The 20433-nt window shown below is 39.1% G+C and overlaps 1 protein-coding gene across 1 annotated transcript in view; it reads right to left on the minus strand.

Moving 5' to 3' along the window:
* Positions 1-20433, minus strand: part of PPIL2 (peptidylprolyl isomerase like 2) — a 68305-nt gene that overhangs the window by 23709 nt on the left and 24163 nt on the right. The window contains exons 9-14 of the mRNA XM_030958637.1: positions 17522-17597; positions 16579-16739; positions 14950-15025; positions 13669-13775; positions 1958-2047; positions 600-633 (exon numbers count right to left, since the gene is read on the minus strand). Of these exons, the coding sequence (XP_030814497.1) occupies positions 600-633; positions 1958-2047; positions 13669-13775; positions 14950-15025; positions 16579-16739; positions 17522-17597 (544 nt within the window). The remainder of the gene's footprint in view (positions 1-599; positions 634-1957; positions 2048-13668; positions 13776-14949; positions 15026-16578; positions 16740-17521; positions 17598-20433) is intronic.

A 20433-nucleotide genomic window follows, 5' to 3' on the forward strand; every position in this document is an offset into this window, starting at 1 on the left:
ATCTCCTGTGGTGGGCAATGCTGTGACACCCTTCAGCTGCTCTGCCTCCTGACCATTCCTGCTATGACTGATCCCAGATCTCCACCAAGAGAGAAAGAAGAGGAGGATGAATTTTGTAGCAGCGATCCCCAGAAGTCAGAAAAAGAGCAGCTTGGGCATTACAAGGCAACTAGCTGGGAGAACAGATGGTGTCTGGCCAATCAGCAATTCTAAGGCAGGTCTCAAGTATTTCATTAACACTGAATTTGAAAGCAACTTTGCATGAATGTGTTTCTTCCTTTACTCTTTGCCCTGGAAGACCAGCTGTAAAAATCATTATAATTTTCATTTATTTATTTTCTGAAGGAAAAAGGAAACAAAAAACACAAGAATTCTGCATGGAAGAGTACCTAAGCTTTAGACTGAGAATATATTGGATGAAATTTTGAACATAGTCAACATGCTCATAAAAATATATCAAGGAAACCTCTGTTTTAAAGTAAACACAATGTCCCACTTACCATCATTTAGAGAATTTTAATTTTAAATTGTCTGGAAGTAAATGTAACAACACAGTCCATGAAGTGAGAACAACTTACTTGATTCAAACTCAACCTTACCTGTTCCTGTTCCAGTCGGATCACCTCCCTGGATCTGCAGAATTAAAATTAAATCAGTGTTACATATGCATCTATGTGAAAGACATTAAATACAAGCCATAAAAGCCAATGGTGCCCAATTTTCTGTCTTCTATATTGTGTCATGTTGACAAGTCAGCAACAAGGAAACCATTACCTCTTATTTGGATCTTACTATCAGCTGGCTGTCATCCCTGACATTGCTTATCCATAAGCAGAATGGCAGTTTCATAAAAATAATAGGTCTTTTATGGGTTAACCAGATCATCCTTTTTATTATGTGCTGAGTCAGAACCTGCTTTTTAACTGATGATGCACTGCTTTACATTTTGCTACCAACCCTCCACATGATGGGAAGGCAAGAAAAAGGGGAATATGGAATATTTTTTGTATCTGAATCTGTATCCCACTCACTACCTCCAGCAGGAAAAATCCTCATGTGAAACTAGTCTTTGAGTAACAAAACAGTGTATTAATTACTGTACATGCAGGAGATACAAAAATAGTCTCTCCTTTAATGCCAGTGGAAGGAGCGCGACACAATCAGTTTCAAAGTAATAGCACACAAGTACAACTGTAGTTGTGAGCTTAACTATGAACTGAGATACACAGTGCTGTCAAAAGAAAAAAAGCTTTTTGTAGGATGACAGGACAGAATGTAACATCCAGTGATGTTCCTTGTGAGATGTGCTCTGCCCTCAGGATCAGGTTGTTCATTCTTCTGAAAGGAAGTTACAGGGCAGCTACAATATCCTAAGCTGCCTGGACTGTAACTCTGTAAATAAAGATCTTTGACTACCAAGGACATAGTTCAGGAACACAAGGTGCTCTTTAACTCCTTTACAAGAAAGCCTGGGTACTCAGTACTGGAGCACACTAGGAAAGGATAACCTGATAATATCCAAGTAACACAACCTGAAACAGAAATTCAGATGCTTGCTAAAGTTTCATCTGAATGGGATTTCAACGGGCCACAGTATTACTTATCCAAATTAGCACTTCCTTCTCTCTCCTTCTGTTCATTAACCACCCACTCACATCTTGGGGAAGATAACAAGAGCCAAGGCAATGACTCTTCAAGGCTTTGTCTGAAATGGCAGCAAATGCAGTGCTGAATGCAGTGATGTTCTGAGTGACAATGTTAGTCAGACAATTGTTAGTAACACCCATAAATACACATGGCATAGGTAAGGACAACCCTCATTCTGATGGTATATTTAATATACTTCTATTGCAAGTTGTCATGCATGGAATCACCTAAACCTAAGATAAGTTAAATATATGGGATATTTTGAGTATATCATATATTGTGCATTACACAGGAATTTTTTAATACTCACCACAAAATTCCGAATTGATCGGTGAAAAATTGTTCCATCGTAATAGTTCTTCTTGCACAGCTTGATGAAGTTTTCACATGTTCGGGGTGTCTGAAAGACAACAGGAAGTTTTACTTAAGCACAACCTTTAAACAATCATTGCAGTGGTTACTTCTCCCTTGTGCCTTACAAAGGAACAAACATGCAGGACTCGAAGAGGACAGAGGCTCTGTCTACAGGAAAAAGTCTCTAATATACCTTCTTTTAAGGTACACTGGAGAGAAACACACTGTGTTAAATAAATTAAACCCAGACCTTCCAATTAGCACTAAGAAGTGCTGAACATTAGCTCAGATAACAGGAATTCCCAGCTGACATCTTGATGGTGAACACAGGTAAGCTCAAAGACTTGCAAGTAACTGAGTTCCATCAGTGCATCACAATCCTGTTCCAAAGGGGGTTCCTAGCACTGAAAAATGGTAATTTACCAAAGAAAGAACCTGACCTCTCTGCTCCGCTATTTCAAAGTGAGCACATTGAAGCTAACTGGGAGAGAAGCATTTGGTCCTCTTCACCACTTGGAAGTAACAATGGGACTGACCCAAGTCAATGGAACACAGGAAAAATAAAAACAACCCCAAATTGTTTTCAAAGCTCTAAATACAAGAAAAAGATGCCAAATATATTGCCAACTTCTAATTCACTTTTACAATGCAAATTAAAGTCACTTAGTGAATTTATGAGCCATGATATTCAAACAGTACATTCTGAAAAACTTTACTTTCCACCTAATCATCCTTCCACTGTAATTGTATGGATTATCTTCTCTGCAATACTACAATGCCTTCAGACATACAAACACAAGTACAGAAACAGCCTGTTTTCTATACTTGGACATGTTTTCCAACTCCACTGTGGATTATGTGCATAAATCTATTTCAGTTTTACAAAAGAATACAACTAACTGAGTTTTTACAGGCCTTAAAAATATCCTTATTGCTGGATGTGGTGGCAAGTAAATCCCAGCATGAGCTGCAGGGGCTGTAGGTGAGCACACCCGAGACCTGTCTTTGTGAAAGGCACCAATTCACTTTGCACTGCTGTGACATCACTCTTGGTCTGGGAGCTGCTGAGAGACAGAGACTGAGCCATGCAACCTGAAGTGACTTAAAAGCAAAAAAACACCAAGGCCAGCCTGATTATAATAATTTAAGGATGAAATAATCTCTATCTCTTGAAAAACCAGTCCATACAAGTATTCATCCAGAACCTTACAGAGCTTCAGTTTTCTGTATTTTCTCACCTGAAACACTACCATTCTCACCCCTCTTTATTTACACTGAAATGTCTCTTAATTTTCCAAACAAACTTTACCTGTAATAATAAATTCTCTATATTGATTCCTTCTTAATTACTCTCGCCAGACGACAGTTGTCAGCTGGGCCGCAAGTGAAAAAATGAGCAAATTCTAATCTTACACCAGCCATTATTTCAGATTTCCTACAGAATTCATTACTGAGTTAAATGGTGATGGTACCATAACGGCTTTATGGTATAATGTCACCAAGACATGTACTTTGGTGGCATCCTGAGGGCAACTCATAAATAACTATATTCCATAAAATTATATCAAGCAACAGGAGGTTCTCCTACAGTTTCAATGTTTATAGTAAATGTGATTATTTTTTTTCCTTTGAATTCAACATGTATGCTTTAAAATAATCTTAGTACTTAATCTTTCTAGATTCTAGATTCCTCTGAGGAATCACTTGCGGAGCACAGGTTTCCTTTATAAGACAATATCATAACAGCATTGATCCTAGCATTTTGCTATTAGTTATAACTTGTGGAAAATGTCAGTAAGGATAAAAATAAGTTTAAAATTCCTTTATGAATCAGAAATGGAATCAGCAGCTTTTAGCCCAAGGCACTTTATGTCATGAGAGCCAAGCCCTCTTTGGAGAGAGAGACATAGTTAATAAGTTCTCAAGGGGGAATACAGGAATCTGTAATTAATTTTTCACAAAAAATGAAACCAGGCAAAAGACTGAGTCCCCTAGGAATGGACACTAAATAATCTAAATTTGCACAAAGCTGATAACCCAAAACAGATTTCCTATTTATTTTCAAAACACAATTTGTAAAATATACAAAAAAATATATCAAATTATACAAATATATCAATTTGTAAAATATATCAAAAAAACTGGCTCTAGTAATGTATTTTTTATGCAGGACCTGTGCTGACCCTTCTCTCTAAATGGATTTTTAGCTATTATACCTTTTTCCAGAAATAAGCTTTTTAAACGCAACTTCAGAAATATTTAGTATACATGCAATAGTCATTTCACTGCAAGGTTTTCTTTAAATAATTGCCACCAAATTGGTTCCCATGGTCACCTCATGCATCACAGAGATACATTTGGTAGGTAAACAGTTCCTTAGCAACATTACCACTACCTTTTATAGTGCTTTTTAGTAGACACAAATAAGAAGGTTTGCATTCAATCAGTAATAAACCCCACTTTCAGTCATGCAGTAAATCTAGAATATCTGGCTCAGATTATCTGATTTATTCAAAGCAGTTAATGTTCTTGCCAAATCTCACACTGCCAAGCACATTTCAGGGATTTTTTAAAGCAGCATCCTGTCCAAAGCAGGAGAAAAAGGCTCAAAAGGCTCAAGGTTGATGGGGAAGGTGCAGATCCTCAGTAATGAAGTTGTGTTCTGCACTGACCACACAAACAAGGCCAATCTTTGAAGTCTTTGTTCCAGCTACAAAGACTGATGACATATAAATACACATAAACAAACCTCACTTTGTTATTTGATATAAGATCTTGTGGCAGATGTCAGACTCCCATTCTCTGAATGCAAAGCTGTCTCCTTCTGCAGAAACTTCCTGCACAGCAATTGCCTCACACCATTTCTGAAGGAGGAGGGGATGGTCAAGGCACCTGCAAATGCAGGAGGTAACGCTGGTGTCTTGTTCTCTCACCACTGACTGTGTGCTCCAGGCTCTCTTTTTAGTTCTGGCTGGTTTTGTCTTAAAGTGGCCTCAACAGCAACAGCTAATTTTTCCCTCTTTATCCTGTTTACATTAAGTAGGAAATTACTTAAATTATTTTATTCTACTGACTATGATTTAGACCTATAAGTAAGGAAGTCTAGGGAAAAATGCAACTATGTTGACTTGATCTGAAATCCACCGAGAGAAAACATGGTTTTAAATCTACTGCAATATCTTCTCAGAATGATGCAGTGACAATCCTAAAAAGAAAAATTTAAAAATTGTGGAAGGTTTTTCTGACCAAAGAGTGTGCTAGGAGAGCCTTGAGAAATCATCCTTTTCTTAGGTCAAGTTGGGACCATGTAAGTGACTGCAGTGTCTCTGTGATGTCCTTCAGCTAAAGACACTTCTCTTTCCAAATGACAAATAGTAACAAGAAAAATTTTATTTATACCAAAAATGAGTCACCTGCTCCAACTGTGCTCCCTATTTATTTTGTAGATGCCAGATAACTGTCTTTCAACTGCTGAAAATTCACACCCAAGACAAGCAGTAAAATTTTAATAAATGCTTTGAGACAGGAATCCAGAAGAGTACTTATCCCAGAAGATGCCACAAATGCTTTGCTTGGCTCACAGATATACATATTTAATGGGGCCACAGCCCAATGGTTTTCTAAGTAGGTTTAAGTCTCCATATAGCTAACACACTTAGTAGTGTGGAAACACCAGCACTCTACCAGTTACTATGCCCAGACAAATTTCAGAGTTAATGAGAGATTGCTACAAAGAATGACCCTGCAAAAATAGCAGTGACAGGAGACTGTGAAATCATTATACTCAGAGAACACTGAAGAAAGGAATATACAATTTAGAAAACCAAAGCAAAACAGAAAAGAGCCCTGAGTGCTTACTACAAACTCCTAGGATAAATGCAGATTTTATTCAAGCCAATTTCAGTTTCCATTTTGCCAGCAAGGGTGAATCCATGCCAGGTAAAATTCATCTCTCCTGCTGCATCCCGAGACCTGAAGGGTGGGACCAACCAAGACAGGTCCCTATCTGATTTCCCAGTCTGCAGCTGTCCTTTCTCATTAGTTACAATGGTTCATTACATTTGTAAAAGTTACCTTAACTCAGAATCTCTACTGGGCAGCGAAGAGCCAAACAGGAGGAGATGAAAACCTGCAGCACTCCTGTTGCCAAGGTGCGGGAGATGGGAAAAGAGGGAAGAGCTCCTGAGTTGTTGCCATGACTGCAAGGAAAAAGGCTTTACTATGTGAAGAGCTAATCATTTCAAAATGCTCCATCCCTTGAGGATGTGCATGAACCTTGAAGGGAAATTTCACACTAAGCATTCAGAAGCTGTCATTCGCACATCTGTATGATTTTCTTGTGCTAATTCCACTTCCCTTTTATTTCTTTTTTTCTCTCTAAATTGGATGAACCGTAGTAGTGGCACTAAACTACAGAGCCTTGCTATATGCTCATTAACCCTATGTTTCAAAGCAGGAAATAATGAAAAGCTCATTCCTCTCAAATTAAAATTGCATTCTACAGCCTTCATCTTATCACACAAATGCCAGAATTCTGCTAATAAGAGGCATGAACTGGTGACGGAAATTTCTAAAGCTTCAAACAAAGCTTTCCATTTTCTTAACATAGATCTCCTTTAAAATGCAAGGTGGATTTTGCTTTGCTTTAATCCATTTATATACTTTTACATAGAGCATATTTTATCTTGTAATTGTTCATTCAGCGACTCTTCTAATGTGTGAGCCTGTAACAAGGTGATTTGGTAAGGTTTAAACTCAGTTTCCCCCCTACCTTTCAATCTGTAGTACTCAGCCTACCCATCACACAGAAAAGAATTCAGCAATAAAAGCTTGGCTTTATTTGGGCTTAGTCAGAGCTAAATGTAATAGCACAATTTCAGGAAGTCACCACCTGGTGATTCAGGTGCAAGTCTCTGTTCCCTCCTCCAAGCCATGGAAAGAAATATGTAAATGTTTCAGTGTCCAATACTGTTCTGGAAGGCCATTTAAACCACCCTGTTCCACTTTGCGCCAATGAACTATGAGCACATTCCCTTTGTTTCACAAGAACAGGGACAAGAAAACCCAAAACTCCACAAAGCCCACTGCAAGAGCATGGGAAGAATTTCACTGTGGGAAGCCCATGACATTTCCCACAGGAGAAACATTTACTCCAGACCTAAACACCACTCCCTGCCAGCTCCACTTTCCTGCTAACAGTTCCCCAGTGTGAGAGAGGGACTGAGCCAGTGACAGGTGATGGTGGCAAACAACAACTGCCTGTGGTGGTTCAGTTCAAGAAAGCCACAGTTCATCTAAGGGACACAATTCTCAACTGGTTATACCACCAGCAAACGTGTTCAGGCAATTTGTGATCTGTGATCAGAAGAGCACAGTTCCAGAGAATGAGCACTGGGAGACATGAAAGCACTGGGGCACTGTGGGGTAAAACACTCAGCCAGACTCCTACTGATAATAAAAAAGAATCAGAACAAGTTAACTATGCCTTGGGAAATAGATTGCTGACTTGATAGCAAACATTTGCCTATTTTGCTACCTCAAAGCCTCCAAGTTTGCTTAGAACAAAGAGCAGAATTAATGCATTCTCATTACGCAGAAACTCACTGTAATTTAATCAGCTATTTAGCAAAGACTTCAGCAGATAGTTAAATTTCACTTTTAAAAGGCATTTCTTCCACAACACTGACGTTCATGATGTTACCGAAAACTTTTCTGAAGTCTAAGCAAGATGCTCAGCTTAGACAAGATGCCAGTAAAAAGATGACACACTTCAGTTTTAGTTCTCACATTCTTGCAAACACAGGGACAATCAATCAGTTTAGCTGAGCACAACTCAAATTAAACAAGGCATATAATTCACTCATCTAATTTGTCAATGTTAACTACTAGTTCTCCAGAGGCAGAGTCAGCCACAGCTACTACTTTTCCTCCAACTTACATTTACTGCAGTGGTAGAAAAGAAATCAATCCTCTCCCCACCTCACTGCCCCCTCCAAATCTGTCATCACACAAGGGTTAAGGAGCTTGTCAGACAGCACATTGCAGGGCTGGGTGCTGATGAGGATGGACTGGTAAGCAGGACAGCACAAGTGGGTACAGTCTAAATGAGGATGCAACTTTAATTGCTCAAGCAACCTCCAGCAGCTTAAAACTTGGGAGTAACACAGGTCCCACGGCAGCTCCCTGGCATTTCATCCATCTGCAGCTGCCTGCACATAAATTCCACCTTTTCAGAAGATGCAACCTGTAACAATTTCCACACTAGACAGAGAAGCTCTGGTAGCTGTCAACCTCCCAAGGTCACCCTGCTCTCAGAGCAGCCAAGGTACAAACAAGAAACACGTCAGAGAAAGATGAAGAGCAGCAGCTGTGTAATTCCAGAACACCCACCACATCCTCGGGTTTGGGATCACTCATGGCAGACACAGCTGCCATGGGATGGCTGCACCTCATGTCTGCATGTCAGAAATAAGGGGCACGATCCAATAACATCAATTCCCTTCCCAGATCCTGCTTGCTGGGCAGCTAGGAAGGCAGGAAGGGTCCAAATGTGCAAAATGCCTTTCCACCAATTACTCAGTGCCAAAGGCTGCCAGAAAAACACACAGACAGCCCAGGGCAGCGGGGACAGCTTCCCGGAGAGGTGGCTCAGCATATAAAGCTGTGGGAATAAGGAGGAAGGGGGGACATTCAAAAGGATGATGTTTGTCTTCCCAAGTAAACATTATGGTGATGGAGCTCAGCTTTCCTGGGGATGGCTGAACACCTGCTTGCCCTTGGGAAGTGGTGAATTAATTCCTTATTTTGCTCTGCTTGTGTGTGCAGCTCTTGCTTTACCTGTTAAACTGCCTTTACCTCAGCCCACAAGTTTTCCCCTTTTCTGATCCTCTCCCCCACCCCATGGGTCAGTGAGTGGCTGTGTGGGACTTAGTTGCTGACTGGAGTTAAACCAGGACAGGGTGTTATGCCCCCAAAGTTAAAACTATTAAAGTATCAGCTTCCAATCACTCATAACAACCTAGAAGCGACCTGTTCATCAAGATGGCTGTGCAGAGCCATCCTACTCTCAGCCCCAAAGAGCATTAGATCTGTCTGCTATTGTACCACTTGGAGGAAAAAACACACCAAGAAGTAACAACATCCTCTCTAACAAACATTTGTTAAAAACATATCCAGCTCTTCTACTGGGAAAACACAGCTTTGTTTGTTCTTAGTTTCTGTTGACAAGAACTCTCAAAGTTGAGAATTGCAGCTCCTCCTATAATGGCCTATTTTGATGAAAAAATAATAAATAAGCCATTACAACCATGCCAGGACCACTGTATTTCATACCTCCAATCCTATTACCAAATGAACAGATACTGGTAAAACATCAGGCAGTTATTTCCCAGACAGTACCAATATCATGCTGACAGAAAGCAAATAGAATGAAGGTTTAAATCAGAAAGAAAATGAGAGATTTGGGAAGACTGGAGAACCTCAACATGCCAGGAGGTCAAAGGATTTTTTCAGCAACTCACTTCTTTGCCACTGGAAATGGATAAGAAGTTTACAGGCTTCTGATCTTCAGAACAGTCCCTCACACAAAAGGAGAGGTGATTTCAAAGAACAGGGGCTGGATTACACATTTATAGATCACAGGCATATTTAACAGGTCAGAGGGCCTAAAAAGATTAAAACATCAATGTTTTTAGAGTAACAGCTTCTTTGGAAAGCTATGCCAAGACATCATCATTAAGCAGAGTTTGCCAGGCCCTAAAACCTCAAACAGCATTTGTGGAGTGTCAGATGGAGCTTTGAAATCCATCTCACATTCTTCTTTGTTTTGCCATCTTGCCCTTAAACCCTTAAGTACTAAACCTGAGAGAGAGAAGTGAATTTATAAAACCTGCCAAGGCAGCTACAGATTAGTATTTGATTACAGCTCTTGGCATGTGCTGAACCACCAGATCATCACCCCAGTGACCACCTGTAGGCAGAGGACTCACCCAGCAGAGAAGAGAGATAGAACATCAAACCACGTGTTCATCATTTTGACAGGGTCTTCTGGAGCATAACATTTACATATTTATTTATATGTATATATATGTATTTAAAAATGGCTGCTCCACCACCTACAAGGTAGAACTCCATCACTATAGTGACTAATGCAGCAGAATTCACATGGATAATATGCAGTTGTTCCCAGCAGCAACTTGATTAAAGCAACTAGAAGAACTTGAGGAGACCAGAAAAATCACAGTAAATAAAATACAAGAAATTCAGTGATATTCATTGCCTTTCATCAGCTATTTCTTTAGAATTTATGTGTTTGACATGCATGGGACTAGAACTGAAATAATAACACTTGTTGGATGTCATTAAATCTTTTGTACTTGCCAAAATTACTTCTGACAAGTAGAATTTTTGTAAATTTTTAACCAATTAATGTATACAACAAATGTTTCTTATGTGCAGCTGAACTCAGCTTCCTGGAAAACATCCCTACAAATGGCCATCTGATTAGTCCCCATCAGGAGGAACATACTGTATCTGAAGAGGAGGATTGAGAGAAAAACAAATGACCAAAAAATGCAGCAGGCACATTGCTTTTATCCCAAGAGAGAACAGTACCTTCGCTCATCTGAGGCACAAATTCAAAAGGGTGGGAGAAAATCCAGCTTATCTTCCAAAGTCTTTTTATTGCCTTTTTTCAGGTCAGTGATTGAAACCACACACCATCCTTCTAGAATCTGAGTGAAGTTTTCTGGCGCTCTGAACAAGTGATTTCAAACACTGAAATTATCTGGATTCTAGTCCTAGTTCATGCTCTTTCTGAATCTTGTCACAAAGTAACTGATGACTTCAATCACACTGCAACACTGATTTCCTGCCCTGGATCAATACAAAACATTTCCTGATTAGGTTTTTGGTGCTAGGAAGAATTTCATCACTATCAATCTCATTGACTGGCACCTTAAAGTACCAGTATATGAAGAACCCTGTACTTATTTTTAAACAAAGGTTTCCACATGCACATATAGACTGAGCTACAAACAATCCATACTGGCAAACAGCTCACAAAAATGGGAAAGAAAGGAAAGAACTGTGAAGGGACAGGGAGTGAGCACCCAAGGAGAGTGTTGAAGGCAATAGATACTGGGCAGATTTCAGAAGCAGTGCAGAGCACTGACAGCACAACTGCAAGAACATTTTGCTTAAATACAGACAAGAGGCATGAAAATCCAATTGAAGACTCAGTACACATATCATCTAAGGGAGCAAGTATGTCACTTGCTGCTCTCTATTTTAGTGAGGACATTTCACCTCAAAGTATGTATTGAAACCTAAACCAAAAGGCTATTTTAGAATGTAATGTAAATGTTGCAAATCCTACCTCCGGACACAGGTATTTATCTGTCATATTTATATAGCAACTTCATCCTCAAGCTTCCTTAAACATTTCACAATCATATATTTGCACTACTGCGAAATTATGATCACTGCCAGGGTGGCTTCCATAATGATATGCACAGGATATCCCTCAGCAATTAAAAAAACCCTGTGCAGTTTAATTTGAGAGAGCATTATGGTACAATCCTGCTCCCCCTGACTGCAATCAAGGACCTTACCCACACTATACACTTTGACAGGAAAACCAAATTCTGTATATAAACCAGCTCCAATTAGCTTCCAGGAATGGTTCAGCCTGTGCACTGGATAAGGCAGAAAAAGCTGATAAAAACTTGGCATATGATTAATTAAGACTATTGCCACACATATTCACAAGCAGGATGAACTGGAAGTGCTTAACAACACTTAGATTTTTTTGATCTTTGCAGTCTCAATAGACTCATTGTAGCTGATTTATCTATATGTTTGTGACCTATGTATGTGCTATATGTTTGCAAGATGTTTGCTCTGTCTGCACTGAGCTGACCTCAGTGTGATTCAGGAAAACCGAAGTTAGAAGCACAAACTCCTTATTTAGTAAAGGGAGAAAAACAAGTGCCTCCAGGAAAGAGCTGATTTCACAGGCCTGGGATGATGACCTAAGGTGGATGTTGTGAAAACCCCCCTACAGCAGCAAGCTTTTCTTATTTATTCTAAATATATATCTTTTTCCTCTCTGCAGCGCCAAAGGTCTGCTAAATTCACACAGATTTAATCGACACAAGGAACAGATGGCTGGAGGCCAGCACTGGAGCATGTCTGGTTGTGTAAAACTGCACACACTTCCAGGGTGTACATGAAGAAGCTTTGTGTGTGAAAGGTGGATGAATAGGAATTCATCTGGAAAAAAAGGAAACATAATGGATATCATACAGAAAGTTTAATAATGAGCAATTGAGCCTGGGTCCTCAGGACTGAGTGACACTGGTCACACATGTGGCCAAAAAGCCCACGCTGATAAGAATAGCTGCAGTCAGCCTGCTTTAGCCAGGAGCCAGTTTGAGAACATATGGCAAAACAAATGATTCAATGCAATCTGCTTGTTCTGCTGCTTCCCCTAAATATTGCTGTACTCACATCCTCTGCTTTTTGCCTTATTACAGTGTTACTATTTCATAGCATGGAAAACACCTGTAGGGATAACAGAGACCTACAGAGTTACTAACAGGATACACTGCTGTGGAGATTCTCATGCTGTTTGCATAGATCAGCCTGAGATGTTTACACATATCTCACTTTTTACTGATGTGGGAGAAAGGAAGAGAAGGGAAAGCCAGGAGACTTATGCTGTATGCTCCTTTTTCTTCATTGGACACAAAAATGGATGCACTCTCCCAGTACATCTGGATTTCACACCAGACACCCCAGCTCCTACCCAGCACCACTGCCTTTATGCTTTGTGAGGGTCACAAGAAACAGAAGTTTTACCACGTAAACCCCTATTCACATCCTTCAACTTTTTAAAATACCAATTTTCAGGCCTATAATACCCCGAGACAAAAACCTCAGTAAACCATCAAAGCTTTGAAAACCTTTTTCCTTTTGTAGCAGTGGCTGTACAAATAAACAAGCAAACACACTACCCAAGCAGTGACGTCTGAGACATCACTGTAGCCACAACTCATTCATCTATCAGAAGTCTTGCCATGTTTATTATTTTAAGAGCCACTGATTTCCCCCAGAATCTGACTGTATAGACTATAAAAAACTCCAGACTGTTGTTCTTTAAAATCAGCTTCTCTTAATGGCAAAGGGAATGTGCTTGAAAACTTGAACTTTAAGAATTGGAACAACAGGAAGTAAAAACATATTCTAAGGTTTTCATATAGGTTTGTTCTATAAAGCTTAGGCTTTAGAAACAAATCTAACCATTTCTGGGGATCTTAACTACATGGACTCAGACTGACAGACTGCTCCTGGTTTCAGTGAGGTTCTTTTCCTGGTTCTGTCAGTAAGCTGCTGTGTAACCTTGGATTATTCCATTTTCACCGTGCTCTGCCTTCTCTTTTCTGTCTTCCTTCCTGGTCATTTTTTGGGTCATTAATCGTGACCCTTCGCAGTTCTAAACATGTACCTTGGCATATTGTAGGCAGTCCACTAAAATGATGGGACTTCTCACAGAGAACACTTAGATATAGAGTGTGTGTACATATATATACATATATATAAACATTTCCACTGCCAGCTCCAATTTGGGTTGTTATCTACAGAAATTCATCTTGTGGGGCACAGTACCATGTCACAGTGCAGCTCCAAGTTGAGGTCTCCTTTATTAGTGTGAAGTCGCACATATCCCTTCTTCTTCACATACTGGTATCTCACAACATCTTCTTCAATAGCAGCTACATCAGAGCAAAAGACAGTAATTAGCTCTCTGTAAACTTGCTCATTGATCCTTAAACAATTCATAGAACCTACTGTCTGACCTTTTCTCCCGTGGTACTGGGTCCTGAGGGATCCTACTCTGCAATTCATCTATGATAACCTTGCACTAATCTCTGTGCAAAACACTTTCCATTATAGTAAACCACCAACTCTTTGAGAACCAACCAAATAATGTATATTTTAAATCCCAGAAGCATTCAGTATTACAAACTATAATTTTGAAGCAATGCCTACCAACCACAAATATTACTTTGAACCCAAATTGCTTCTTGTCAATCCTGGAAGCCAAGCAGGTAGTCATCAGTCAACCACAAACTGCTGACATACAGAGACCTACCCAGTTCTGAAAATAACTGAAGCTGTTACTGGGGACATTACTAGTAAGTCAAACCAAAGGATCAATCTATGATGTTTCCATTCCCATTTTGTCAAAATGTCCAATTAGTCAGATCTTTTCTGTACTCAGTCACCTCCAAATCACTGTAACTTACCAAGTAAAGGATCTGAATTTAGTAAACATAGTTCTAGCAATGTGTTCAATCTTTGCCTAAGTATTTGCCATCTAAATTTTAGTGCTCAACTTTCTCAACTGGAAATACTAAGGACTCAACTATTTAATCAATATCCAAATGAAATAAATTTTATACATTTGTGTTTAGGCTGGAGAATAAAAGGAAAACTTTACTGTATTAAAATGTATTTTTGTGTGAAAAACAGTAAACTAAAAGTTACCATCACAAAACTTGCTGTTGTTCTAACTAATACTGGAGTAGGCCAAAAAGGTGGGCAAGGTTTTGTATGGTATCTGAGGAGAGATTATACTTCATTCCTAACTTAGAAAAGGGGATATGTCAATTTGTCATCCCTGGCCATAGAAAATGTCTCATTAATTTTGATTCAAAAGAAGTAACTGTCATTCAAATCCAAACCTTGGTCATAATTGCTCCAGTATTTTCAGAACAACATCACTGGAAAGTAAGGATATATCTGGTCAGGGAATACATTTCCATGGCATCAGCACTGACCAATTAACAATGCATTCTTTCAGTCCTCATAAATGTATGTGTGCTAAGGAGCACACTTTGAAACTCAGAAATAAAGAAATGGTTTGCAGGTAGGAAGTTCTGGTACCTGCTTCGTGGGTAGTTTCAGGCACCATTGCAGTGGAGGTGAAGGAAGCACTTACAGCTCCAGTGGAATAGTGAGCCTGTTTGCAGAGGAAAAAGCAAGAGAAAAAAACATTAGATCTTAGAATTTATCTACCAAAGATACTATATAAGCATTAGAAACACAAAAATGCCATCCTTCTGAAGATCTTTCTGCTCTAGCTCCTACTGAAGGAAACAAATACCCAGTGCAGTGATAATTCTCCATCTGTTGCCCACATTTGCTCTGATGAAACTGTAGTTAAGGCTGCTTATGCACTGAGCCAAAGGGGCTTTAGTGCTTCCAGTGCAGTTTAGTACATCACTATGCAGGGATTCTATTATCACCATTTATTTGTATGTCCATGGGTACAGACAGGCAAGAGTACTTCTGCCAAGACATCTGTAGAAGTCTCCAGTGCTGCTGAGAGGAAGGAAAATCCAGTGAACCACAGAGATACTGTAGGGGAGAGCAAACCAGCCCCTCCCACAGCTAGCCCTGCTGTGTGCAGAGGCACCATCCCATGGTTCCCAAGGTCTATTTTGAGCTCTGTAATTCTGCGGAAGGGAAATGTTAACGTCACACACGGATTTTGTAGTAAATTACAAAGATCTAATAAACCCAGAGACATGTTTAGCAGTTCCAGGGAAATGCCTGTAAAGAGTCCATCCAGGTCATTGCTCATTCCCTAAGGTTTCACTGCATTCTAAGCAAGTTTACAGCTATGCCCACCCACGTCATAAGCTGACAATCCAGCCCCCCAACATGTGTAGGGCTCATCCTTATCTCTGTCCTCTTTTTTCTTCTCCTTACTTTTTTTTTTTTAATTTATTTATTTTAACACTGCAACGTCCCAAAAAAGAGGGCATTTGTGATCTACTCCTTGGTCACATACACTCCCCAATCTGTCTCTAAGCCCTCTCATTAAAAACTGTATGCTGCACTGCTGTTAGTTTTCATGTAAGTGTAATCAAAGCAAGTAGGCACACACATCCCAGAATTATTAAAGGACAGAAGAATACTCTCTCTTGCCCATTTGAAACAGGCTTTGATGTAGGAAATCTGGATGCAGATGGATTGTTTCTCTTGACAACCATGAACATGCACCTGGAAGAACATCCTTTGAAATATTCCACTGAACCCTGCATTCCAGTGGAAAAAGAAAATGGAGGAGCAGCTGTGGATGATTTATATATTTGTCCACACCAGAAATTATTCACTTGCATTCCCCTTAAGGTGTGCTCTCTCTGCCAATAAATGCAGGAAGCAATGATAAACAAACTCAAAGTGAGACATTATAACCTGGGAAAAAGTTTCTGCCAACACATACATAACCACATCAGAAGGATTCTTCCTTCTCATTGTGATTCAGTTCTCAAATGTTTAGGTTCATTTGCAATGATTTAACAAATAGAAACTCACTGACACATACTATGCAAGTCTAAGGAATCCTGATATGATTCTCATTTTCTCATCTATGACAAATTTCTGTGTGAGAGGAAACAGAAGGAGCAGTGTTTGTTTACACTGCAATACGGCCTCTAAGAAGAAAAACAACTATTACCATTCTTGAAGAAGTCAATCAGTACCAAACTACAAATTAAGTCAACTTACTGCATTCAGCTTATCCACTTTCTTCTTTTCAGGAGCCTTCATAGTAGCTGCTAAAATATCATCACCTTTGAATTCCTTATAAAGCTCCAGTAAAGTCTCTCGGGTCTCTGTATTTGTATTTTTCAAATAGTAAGATGGATCTAATTTTGCTTTTTCTTCATCTAGGTAAGAAAAGTTAAATCACTCAGAATTAAAAGAAACATTGTATTTTGTTCTCGTTCAGTTTATTACATAACTAATTACACAAAAATTTTACAGCTATTAATGCTACTTTTTAAAAATATAAAAATGTTTAGCAAATATATCTAGTCCTCCAGACCCAGTGACAAATAGCAATGCATAACACTATTGACAGTGTAACCCAAAATACAGCACAATAAATGCCAACACGACGTACAAGAAAAAAGAATTAAGCCAACTATCATGAAAATTTATTTGAAACCACTACAAATCATCTAAGTCCATTCAAGTCTTGTAAAATTTTTATAGAACAATCAAGACAAAATACAGTTGGGTACAATATAAACTTCTGTCCTTCATCTCCTCACTGAATGGCCAGGCTTGTGATACAAAAATCCCAGGATCAGATATTTAATGTGACAGTAGGGGAAGAATGTTGCTGGACTGGAATGTGGAATTTGATTTAGTTAATAATTTAATATTTAATTTTTACAAGTTTCACTTGTCCTCTGTCTTGGTATGCTTATTATTTGCTGGATATTAGATATTCCATATCTGAGATAATACTCACTTATTCTGATTGGGTAAATAGAAAAGGATGCTTGATTGCACAACAATAGATTAAAAAAACCCAAAACCCAGATATGAGCATAATAAGCTAACCACTGAGAGATGTCCTTCCAGAAAACTGAGACAATCCACAGAATCATCTTCAGATTTTCCATGTTTGTGTTTTCTCAGCCTACCTTCAATTCATCCTTACCTGGATCAATTACTTTTATGTTGTTCTTAACATGAAAGAAGTTTGAGACATTGAACTTATCCAGGTTTGTTGGATCCTGAAAATAAAAATAATTTTAAAAACTATCATCAGAGACCTTGGTAGGCACATAGTCCAAGCAACAGACGAGACCAAAGGGCAGACATCATAATAAATAAACAGGGAGACAGAGTAACTTCCATACTCCCCAAACCACAGAAAGATGAAATAAATATAAAGCAATCAACCCCAACCAACATCAGCAAAGAGTCAGTTCAGACTCCTTAGGGATCTGGAATTCAGTTCCAAACATAATATTACACATATATCACCTACAGAAGTTACTACCAGAACTCAGCTGAGTCTCCCCTGTCCTAGAGAAGCAAGAACAATGCAATCCCCTGGTTCCTTCCTTTGTTCTGAGCTTTGGTCTAAGATCTATGCAAAAGCACATCAGCTATCTCCTGCTATTTACAATCCTAGGCCTGATTTGCACATGCTCTGTGAACTTTTGTAATGCATCTCAAAACAAAAATAAAACCTCAGAGCAAGTCTCTGCAGTAAGAACTGTGCTGACAGTTGTTTTTTTACTAGTGCTTACAGAATTATGTTTAAAAATGATGAAAAAAAAAGAAAAAAGCTGTTATGAAAATTCAATTTAGTGACCACTGGAGGAAAATAGCAAAAACACACAGTCCATTAACTGTGATCCTTTATGCTATCTCTAGGCAACTTTCTGCAGAACTCTGACCTTTTGTTAGAGAGAGTAGGACAAGGAATGCCTACTGGTGATCTAGGTTACTTCAAACTATTATTAAACAGTCTTTAATCCTCTCTTTACAATGACTTCAAGGCTTTCTCCTCAAGCTCCTCTGCAGCAGAAAGGTCAAAACATCAGCCCAGGACACTCAGTACCTAATGGAAAGTCTATCTTACAGAAAACAATTCAAACTTTAAAATACCAAACGAACAAAATAATATGCAATAGTTTCTAGTTCAGGATAAAAATAATGCAACATATGATGCAAAAAACTATGACCTAACATGAATACTATTAAATGTATTATCCTAAAAATGTAACAAAGCTTCTCATACCACCATGGTTTATAAAAAGTTTGACAATTTCATCTCTGCCAGAAGTAATGCTTAATACAAGCAGAGCTGCCAGCTCCATAATTTATAAAACTATCTAATTATGCCTTTCATTCATCCCTGAAATGGTATGCTTCCACCAGAGAGAGCATTTTTAGTTTTATTGCTGGTAGTAAAACCAAAACACATTTATGAAATCAAGCTGTGTGATTCTGCACTTTAATGGGACCTCCTGGCTTTCTGCTGTCCCCTTTCCTAATCACCAGATAACAATTTTCTATTGTTTCCTGTCCCACCAATAGATCTTCACTGAGACAAAAAAACTGCCCCAAAATATTACGTCTTTAGGATTTTGCTTTAGAAACAGACAATCTTTGAATAAAACTACTAAAACCCAGGAAATTTGGATCTGATTTTAGCCATTTTTATTTCCACTGACACCAGCATGCAGGTGTATTTACTATTTATTACCTTATATACATATTTATATATGTCAATAGAGATGATTTTGGGCCCTGCTTTCTGAAAGTCAACAAGATACACAGAGAAAGTCTGGAGAAAGAACTTTGTGTGTTTTTCACAGGACATTTTCACTCTGAAATACTCTGCAGCAATCATGAGCTGCAGCTTTCCAAGACAGCAATCACTGCTCTGCACATAAATGTACTACCTCAAAAGGTCAAGGGAGGAAGGACTGCTTACCCTTTCAGGAAAGGTAAAAAATATCTGTGTATAAATATTAATAGAGATAACAGATTTATAGAAACCCATGTCTGCAGTTCATGGCAAAGCTGAAGGGCAAGACTGACTCCTGAAAACAATTTTTTCATGGACAGGAGGGAAGGTAGCAGTAAAAATGAAACAGAAAACAACTTCATGATGTTCCTCTAAATAAAGTGCCTTCATTTATTGACTTATTGATTGTTTAAAAATAAATAAAGGACATTGCAACTGCCAGTGCCTTACAAAACCCAGGGCCTTGTGCTCAGGGTACCACAAATCAGATTAGTTCACACTGTTTAACAGCCATAGTCCATTCAAACATCTATGTGGCTTAACCAGCCTAATCACAGGCATTGAGCAACTCCAGCAAAATGTTTACAGCCTCTTTCCTTGCAGGGGATTTCTCAGGGCTCTCCAAACCACCACCAGCCCCCTCTTTGGCAGTGCACCTACTATCATGTGCAGGACAGCAGAGGCCACAGGGCAGCTTCCTCTCCTTGCAGACCAGCTGTCCAGCTGCCCTCTGGGAGATCTGAGCTCAAAACCCCAGAACTGTGACCCAGCTCCTCTGCACAACGTCTTCCATCACAGCCACGTGCACCATCTGTTCCAATGGAAACCTTGACAAAGGTTTGGTTTACAGAGCTGTCCCTTGTATTCCTGATTCTGCAAAGCAAGAGTTTCACCACAGTTTGAGAAGAGGGACAACCCACACTCCTACCCCAAAAGAGATTTCCCTCTGTCAGCAGAATAACCCCTCAAAAATAGCTCCTCAAATGAAAATTTGAATGTCATCTTGCACAGGATACCGAGGACATGTTTATTCCTCCCTCTAAAATACAGCACCTTGATATACTAAGAGAAGTTCAATTAGAATTAATTTGATTAGAATTAGTGTGAATCTGAATTAGCATACTGTGAAAGTACTGCAGTGAATACTAAGTCAAACACAAGACACCAGTTGCTTTTACCTGCCCCCAAGAGGAGAAACACATCTGACAAGTCCAACCTGTGCTGCAGAAGACACAAACCATTTCCTTACTGGTCGTACTGAGTCCTACAACACGAGATATACAGTTTTTAAAGGTAAGGCTATGAAA

This window comes from Camarhynchus parvulus, chromosome 15, assembly GCF_901933205.1.
Source record: "Camarhynchus parvulus chromosome 15, STF_HiC, whole genome shotgun sequence".
In the NCBI taxonomy this organism is placed as follows: domain Eukaryota; kingdom Metazoa; phylum Chordata; class Aves; order Passeriformes; family Thraupidae; genus Camarhynchus; species Camarhynchus parvulus.